An 8,878-nucleotide genomic window follows, 5' to 3' on the forward strand; every position below is an offset into this window, starting at 1 on the left:
AGACAAGTGGGATTACATCAGACTAAGAAGTTTCTGCATGGCAAAAGATACAGTAATTAGTGTGAATCGACAGCCCTCAGAATGGGAAAATATTTTTGTAAATTATGCATCATATAATGGACTGATAACCAGAATACACAAGGAACTAAAGAAGCTGTTTGGAAAAAAGATGATCAACCCTATTAAAAGACGGTAGATGGAGTTGAAAAAAACACTCTCTAAAGATGACATACGAATGGCCAAAAGGCACATGAAAAAATGTTCAACATCCCTCATCGTAAGGGAAATGCAGATCAAAACAACAATGAGGTACCACCTAACCCCAGTCAGAATGTCTAAGATAAAAAAAAAAAGATAAGTGTTGGCAGGCGTGTGGTGAAGGGGGAACTCTTTTACACTGCTGATGGGAATGTAAATTGGTCCAGCCACTGTGGAGAACAATTTGGAGATTCCTCAAAAATCTACAAATAGATCTACCATATGATCCAGCAATCCCACTCCTTGGTATCTACCCAAAGGATAGAAGAATTCTTAATTGGAAAAGGCTTGCACATCGATGTTTATTGCAGCACTATTCACGACCGCTAAGAAATGGAACCAACCCGAATGCCTCCGTATAAATGAATGGATTGAAAAACTGTGGCACATATACTCTGTGGAATACTATTCAGCCATAAAAACCAACAAAACCCTGGCTTTTGACAGAAAGTGAAAGAATATGGAAGATTTACTGCTGAGTGAAGCAAGCCAGGCTATGAAGGAGAGACACTGCATGTCCCCACTTAATATATATCGAGTATCTGCACTCTACGACAAAAACTGATTGACTGAAAGATATACAAACACAAAAGATGGGTGTGAATGTCAGATGTGGTGTGTGTGGAGGAGAGGGGCCTAGGGAAGGATATTTGGAAGAGGGATACAGAGACAGAGCATCGATGGGACGGAGAGGTGTGGTGTAATGTGCTGAAGATATTTTGATCAACTGAATTGGGGAGAAATGTTTACATATTGAAATCTTCACTTCATAAGCTAAACAATGCCATTGAATTTATATAAAAATAAATAAATTCATAAAAGAAAGAAACAGAAAGTAAATTAGATTGACAGGAGGTGAGGTATGTATGTGATAATGGTGGGGGAAGTTATTGTTTAATGGATACAGATTTTCTTTTGGAGTGGTGAGATTTAGAACTAGATACTGGTGAGGATTGCACAACATTGTGAATGCAATTAATGCCAATGAATTATATGCTTAAAAATGGCTAATATGGAAAATTACAGTTATGCATATAATTTAAAATAAAACATTTTAAAGATTAAAAAATTTACTTAAATAAAAATTAAGTTACTTTTACATATCTATTAATTAGTTTTTAATAAGAATGACAATCCCATTGCATATTAACATACTAAGTATATTTTATGAAAAGTAACTATTTTCTAAAAATAAAAATAGAAGAATGGTATTGTTTAGTAGTTTTATAAACATCATCTATGTCTGAACTACTTCAATAAACTGAATTCCCAGTTTCTTAAATCTGCAATACTCATCTTGTGTCCCTGCTGCAAAATCCATCGTGCACTCCTTAGAATTTACCAGATCTCCAAGAAGTTCTCAAGGGAGTGCTATATCAGGAAAATTAAATACAGACACACAGACATAAGAGTTCAAAAACTAAGAGAGTGACCAACTTAATCGTAGGGAGAAGTCTGGAGTTGAATATTATATCTCAGAATTTAATAGAGAAAAATTGAACTACAACAGGAGATAAAGTACATGAGAATGAATTGGTGAAGTATAATTTTATGACTTTTGACTAAAATATTGCTGATTTTCTTGTAGACTTTGTTATTTGGTTGTAAGGATTTGTGTCCTGTCTTGAGATATGGATAGGTTCATGCACCTATCATTTGATGGGAATCCTAACCTGTTTCCTGGCTTTAAGCAAAGTTCCTTAGCATTTCTTTAAGTTAAATCTGGTTTTCTTAATAGTATCAAGTGAACTTGCTATTGAAAGTAGTTAGATTATTTAAGAAATTGTGTTATCGATACAATGTGGGTGGGAAAGGAATAGAAGACAATTGTAGACTCCAGAGATAGTGTGAGAAGAGGATGGGAAAGGACAGAGGATCAGAAATAGGGGTTTAAAAAAAAATTTCTAGAAACTAGACATGGAAAATTTGTAATAATAATATGCATGATTAAGCCACTATGCAGTATATTCTGGATGGGAAATCACATTTTGTATGCTGTGACGATGCTTAGGGAAAGGATGTAAATTAAGTTGAAAAAAAGTTTCAGGAAAAAAAATACCTATTCGATGACTGCAGTATAATATATAGCCTCAGCTAGGTGCTACTTTATAGGATGTTCATTCTACTCATTGAGGCTTATGCCTAAAGTTGGACTTGTGTTCATGGAAATGTATATATCAGCTGTGCTTGCTGGGAAAACATTTAGATTAATTAAGATCTTTAGTGACTCAATAAAGTGTGGGGGAAAACAGTAGAGAAAGCAAACATAGATACCAGAGACAGTATGGGAGGAGAGTGGGAGATGGCAGAGGGTAAGAAATAGGGAATCAAGGACAAGGAAAAAAAAAGCAAAACATATAGAAAACAAGAAATGGAAAATTGTTGACAATAACATGTATGCTGATGTGCTTGATTGAGCCAATATATAGTGTACTCTGGATGGAAAATCATTTTGTATGTTGTCATGATGTACAATGAATGAATGTAAATAAATAAATTTAAATTAAAAAAAAGAAATAGGAGTGGGAAAACAATAACATCTTTGTATTACTAAGAAAACAGCTCTGACTTTGTGGACCCCTGAAATGTTTCAGCAATTGCCTAGTAGACTAGTGGACCCCCCTTGGAGAGTCACTGGGAAATACGAGGTGTTCTCAGTGAACATCAAATGAAGAAATGAAAAGAAGCAGAAACTCTACTCCACAGGAACACACAGTACAAAAAGAAGCCAAGGAACCCAAACGATGTTGATATATATATATAGAGAGAGAGATATATAGATACAGATAGATAGATAGATAGATAGACAGACAGAGATAGAGATAGAGGGGTTTTTTTTGGTTGTTTGTTTGTTTTGTCTTTTTTTGGAGAGGTTTTTTCGCTATAGGGTGCGTGCGCTCGCCAGACAGACAGAGACATAGAGACAGAAAGCGAGAAATCAGCCCCCAGGGGGGATGGTCACGCTGCAATCCCTTCTCCTCCATTCTCCTCTGGGATCTTGGGCACGCACGCACACACACCCGGCGTGAGTTTTAAGCCACCGGGTCCGGGACGCAAACCACGGTCGACTACGTGGGAGTCCAGCGACATAGCCATTACGCTAACTGCTAGTTCCCCCCAGAGACAGAGACATATTTTAAGGTTCTTGCTATAGGGCACATGCATTCACGAGAGAGAGAGAAGGAAAGTATGAAATCATCCCCTGGGAGGATTGCCACACCGCAGTCTTTTCTCCTTCAGTCTCCTCCTGGGATTTTGGGCACACATGCACACATGCCTGGCATAATTTTCAAGCCCTTGGGTCCTGGACTGCAACTGTGCAGCCAGCCATGTGGGATCCAGCTGCCTTAACCTTCACACTATCTGCTGTTCCCAGGATATGGTAAATTTTTAATCAAGGAATGACCCAGCATCATGGGGCCAGTCTGTGCGTATGCCATAGACTCTGCCACCTGGGGGCACCCACAACATTCTGTCCACCTGAGATGTCCTCTCTTCACACTTTTTCTAGCTAAACATAATCATCCTTGAAGTCTCAACTGAATTATCATCCTCTCACTTCCCAAACAAAATGGGCTTTCTACCTACCCTCCCTCATAGCTCCCCACCTTCTTCATAATACTAAACCACTTTGTGCAATTAAGAATTTGTCTCCCAGCCCCCTGCACACAAGCTTAGTACTTAGCAAAGGGGCAATAAGTATATGCAGTAAATGAACGGATAAATGAGTGGAGGGAAACACGACAGAAGGGCTCAAATAAGCACAACAGGAACAACTATCAGATGCCACCTGAAATTGTGCTGGGGAAAGAGATGCCATATACTGTTACTCAGAAGAACAAGCTGAGGTCCTGAGGAGGGACAGGTAGCACGGCCTGAGATAGGCCCAGAGGATAAAGGAGGGCTGGCCTCGTGGTCCGCAGAGGAGCTGGGCAGGGCCAGGACCCAGGTGAGGCACTGGAAGCACTGAGGACCCCTCGGTACAGGGGATTGTTCTCCTCTCAGGCTCCTGCAACGGCAGGGGCAGTCCCTGAGCATAAGGTGCTGGACTTACTCTAGGCCTGGGTGGTTGCAAGTCCTTCCCAGAGACCACCCTCGACACTGCTACGTGATAAAGGCAAATGTTCACCAGGATATTCCAGCATTGGCCTCCCAGGAGGAAGGGCATGTGCAAAGCAGATGAGGCCACGTGAGCAGGTTCTGAATGTGGGGCCAGGGAGAAAGCATGGCTCCCTGGGCCTTGGTTTTCTCATCTGTAAAATGGACCAGATATTTCTTTTTTTGTGGGGGCGGGGGGCAGGGAGTTTTTGCTATACGGCGCGTGCGCTCACCAGAAAGACAGAGAAAGACAGAGAGACAGAAAGCGAGATATCACCCCCCAGGAGGGATGGCCACACCACAATCCCTTCTCCCTCATTCTCCTCTCCGGATCTTGGGCACGCATGCACACCTGCCCAGCGTGAGTTTAAGCCACTGGGTCCGGGACTCGAACCGCAGTAGACTACATGGGAGTCCAGCGGCATAGCCATTACACCAACTGCTAGTCCCCCTAGACCAGATACTTCTATCTCATCTGGCAGGAGCAGGTGAAAAGCCCCTAAAAAATTGTCCTGTTGTTAAACGTTTTTCTTAGAGGTTTTTGCTATAGGGCGCATGCACTCGCCAGAAAGAGAAAGACAGAAAGCGAGAAATCACCCCCAGGGGGGATGGCCACCCCACAATCCCTTCTCCATTCTCTTCTCGGGATCTTCGGCATGCACGCACACGCACCTGGCGTGAGTTTAAGCCACCGGGTCTGGGACTCCTACCACAGTCGACTACATGGGAGTCCAGTGACATAGCCATTACGCTAACTGCTGGTCCCCTGATGTTAAACTCTTTAAAGTTCATGGCATTGATAAAGTATTTCTAGTGAAAACCTAAGAAAATGCAGGATAGAACAGGAACAAAATTCCCTTAAGAGACCTGAACCTCTACTGCAAGTGCGCCACCTGTCCTGTATGTGCAGGTGGAAAACTCAGGAGGATGGGCCAGCCATGTCCTGGGGAAGCCTGTGCAGATTCCCAGTGTCCATGGGCAAAACTCCTGGCCAGGCATCCCTGGGAATGGAAGCCTGGGTTTGCTGCCAAGAGCAACCAGGTAAGAGAGGGGAGAGTGTAACAGGAGGGAAAGTGGTAGGATGGATTCCTGGCACAAACCACCCTATATGTCTGACAGGAACAATAGGAAAGAGCCCCAGTTAGGGGAGAGCCAGGGGAAAGGGTCAGGGAGCATCAGAGGTGCAGTGGGCGTGGTAAGCTGGCAGTGGGGACCAGGAGAGACAGACAGAGGAGCTGACTAAGAGGGAAAGGTGTGCTAGGACTGAAGCCCAGTTTTACTGGAGGAAGAGGGGACATCCGGGTGACACCCAGGGCTCTCAGCTATTCCAAGTATGGGGCCACAGAAGAGGGCCAGGGTGAGGCGGGGAGTGGCTAAGTTCATCAGACAGCGTGCAGTAACATCAGTCAATCCCCCCAACTCCTCTTTTAACAGTCACTGCCCTCTGGTCTAGTGCCTGCCCATGCCAAAAGTTCTGCAGCCATGAAACTGGTCTAACTCACATCACCCTCTGGGGTAGACGCTGCAGTGAACCCGCTTTACAGGTCGGGAAACAGAGAAACAAGAAGTGAAGTGACTTGCCCTCGGTCACGGAGCTGTAAGGATGCAGAGTGGGAGGAGAAGCAGGCAGGTGGTAGAGGCCAAGCCGTGGCCGTCACTCCCGCTGTCACCACTCTCCTACAAGTTTTCCGCCGGCCTCCAGCGGGATGCCCCGAAGGAACACCACGAGGCATCCTATTTAGTCCCTGCCCCTCCTTCCAAATGTTTTGTCCAACACTAAGTAACCTCCTGAGGTTGGTGTAGACTGAAGCCCAGCCGCCCAGGTCAGACTTGAAATTGCGGGGCGGTCCTTCTTACCTGCCGGGTTCTCTTGGGCCGTGTTCTGCTCAGTCTGGGAGGGGTGTCCAGGCCTGGCGGGTCCCCGGCAGCCGAGAGGGGATCTGAAGAAGGTTGCGCATGGAGGGGACACTGCAGCGGACCCCGGCTCGCGGAGGACCAGCATCGGCACCCGAGCGCCAGGGCTGAGGCCAGGAGACCCCAGAACAGCACCCACGTAGCGCGCCCCCAGGCGCCTGGGGGGCTCATCGTCTGTCTGAGACGGTCCACCCTAAAGGGGCGGGTGTGACGGAGTCACTGGAGCTTCCGGACCCCAGGCCCGCCCAGCAGCCGAGCATGCTCAGTGCGAGTCACTGCGGAAAGTTTTTCTGAAACACCCGCATCTGGCGCTTGGCGAGCAAGGAGGCGCCTGGCTGGCCCAGAGGCGCCCGACACCGCGGGAGGGAGGGAGGGAGAGAGGGAGTGAGGCTGGCCCCGCGGCCACGCTTTGGTTTGCCCACACCGTACCCGCGGCCTGGGCGCCACCCAAATCAGATCAGGTCACTGTCCTGCTCTCAGAGATTCCCAGGGTCATGGACCCCTGCACTAAGACCTGCCGGGTTCTCAACTCAGACTCACTTCGTCCAGGAAGTCTTCCCTGGCATACAAAGCAGGCAGAATTGGACGCATTTGGAGAGGCAGGCCCCTGTGCCCGGAGAGCCCAGAGGAGACAGGACAGAACACAGATGGGCAGGGAAGAGGACTGGAAGCTCAGGAGAGAGGAAAAGGCCACCCTGGTTCTCTGTTGGATTTGGTTCAGTCTAGTCGATACCTACTGCCTGAGCCCTTGCTGCGGATTAGCCGCGGGACCAGCTCCGTGTGGGAAGACGGTGTCTAGAGCCAGGCAGCTGTTCGGGGCAAGGTTTGCTTTGCCATGAAGGCAGGAGAAGGAGGAGATGGGGAAACAAGTAGGGACCAGTCTCGCAGTTTCTCAGCTTCCTCATCCCTTCCTGGAGCCTAATGACTGCTCACACCTGCTCACAGGGGACAGGGCTCCCATCCCCCGACAGCCTTCCTGCTGGGCAGCTTGTCAGGTCTGCAGCCTCAGGCCAGGAAGCCTGGCACCTGGCAGCCTCCTTCTATCCCACCCCTCCAGGGGCCTGGCATGGATAGGTGATGGGATTTGGGGGTTTGAGAATTTATCAGTCAAGCTCCACACACCTGGTTACTGTCCTTGGGGTGAGACAAGGCCGAAGACTAATCAATGTTATTTGATGGTGAATAAGTTAAAGGGTAATTTTAATATCCAAACTCCTTTATCACAAAGCAAAATGCAAAGAACATCATATATTTCAAGTTAAAGCCTGAGCATCCAAAAACTGCCAGTGTAAAGCAAAAACTTTAGGTTATTGTCCCATAGTCATTCCCAGGAGCCTGGAGATGCTTCTAAGGAAACATTTAAGAGGATTTCCACGGCAGAGAGTGTGGGCCTGAGGCTGGACAGACACAGGTGTGACTATATTCTGTCCCCACGTCTTAGACGCAAGACTTGACATTTGAATGTACCATCTTTAATCTCTGGCTGTCTTTTTATCCATTTATAATAAGGATGAAGAATCTGGGTAATATTAATAATTCCCATCTAACCCGTAGAAGGGCTGATGTGGACATGATGAGACAAATGAAACTTGAGCTGGGCATCAGGATGAAAGGAACAAAGACCCTTCTCCTTGAACAGATCCCCGTGGTACTGCTCTCATAGAGAACTGGGCTCCAAAGGCTAGACGCGGCCATGTGTGCTGCATCTGTGTTTTTGGCCGCACCCCCAGCACCCAGGAGCCTCTAGTAGCTAGCTGCTTGGTAAGTGTTTGCTTGAAGAAAGAGCAGGCCATGGTCTCGTACAAGCCACGGAGCCTCAGTGCCTAGGCCTTTTCTAGTCCATCTTGGCCTGGCCCCTGCCCAGTGGGTTCTAAGCAAATGCTGAGTGAATGGAGAGTGACCCCGTCTCCATCCCGGTGGGGGCTGAGTAGAGCAATCTCTCTGCACATCGACAGAGAAAACCACTGACCATCCCTAGGAGAAAATGAAATTAAAACAAGAGTCTCCTGGTGAAAAAGTTGGGAGGCAGTGGGAAGGCATTTGGTCACTTAACAGCTCTGTCCATGGCTTTCCTCTTCAGGAGGACGAGTGGATAGTAGCACCCGTCACAGAGGGTTGTTGAAAAGGTGAATGAGGTCAGTAGGCTAAAAGTTTCGCACATCTTAAGAGCTCAATAAACACTAGCAACGCATTTCTCTTTCTTCAGTGGTCGGAGTGGGGGGTCCTTTCTCTGGTTGTCCGGGATGCCTGGTGTAAGAGAAGACTCCTAAGGGTCCTCCTAGCTGGGAGAAGTACCGCCTCTCGCCGAGCATGCTCAGTGCACGCGCGGGATGGGGGCCCCGGAGTGGCTCCAAGTTTTGGGCAGACAATCCAGGCTCCTCCCTCAGGCTCCGCAGAGCTGGGAAGGCGGAGAGGAACCGGAGGAAGGAGTCAGCCCAGGCCGAAAAGCCAGCAGGGCGTGTTGCGCCCCTGGTCCCCCGGGCTGGAAGTCCGACCTGGCGGGTTCGGTGCATGAGAACGTGGGCAGTGAGCCGCGGCGGACGGGATGCGGCCGGCGGGCCGCCTGATTGCCCCGGATGACCCGCGCGACGGCGACCTGCGCGAGCGA

At 47.7% G+C, this 8,878-nt stretch overlaps 2 protein-coding genes across 2 annotated transcripts in view; one reads left to right on the top strand and one right to left on the bottom strand.

Moving 5' to 3' along the window:
* EVC2 (EvC ciliary complex subunit 2) overlaps positions 1 to 6,472 on the bottom strand; it is a 209,103-nt gene extending 202,631 nt beyond the window's left edge. The window contains exon 1 of the mRNA XM_006163194.3: positions 6,214 to 6,472. Coding sequence (XP_006163256.1) covers positions 6,214 to 6,441 — 228 coding nt within the window. The 5' untranslated portion in view covers positions 6,442 to 6,472. The remainder of the gene's footprint in view (positions 1 to 6,213) is intronic.
* Positions 6,473 to 8,815: 2,343 nt separating this feature from the next.
* Positions 8,816 to 8,878, top strand: part of EVC (EvC ciliary complex subunit 1) — a 105,846-nt gene continuing 105,783 nt past the window's right edge. Inside the window, exon 1 of the mRNA XM_006163199.1 lies at positions 8,816 to 8,870. Within this exon, the coding sequence (XP_006163261.1) occupies positions 8,816 to 8,870 (55 nt within the window). The remainder of the gene's footprint in view (positions 8,871 to 8,878) is intronic.

Source organism: Tupaia chinensis, unplaced genomic scaffold, assembly GCF_000334495.1.
Source record: "Tupaia chinensis unplaced genomic scaffold, TupChi_1.0 Scaffold141490_1, whole genome shotgun sequence".
NCBI classification, from domain to species: Eukaryota; Metazoa; Chordata; class Mammalia; order Scandentia; family Tupaiidae; genus Tupaia; species Tupaia belangeri.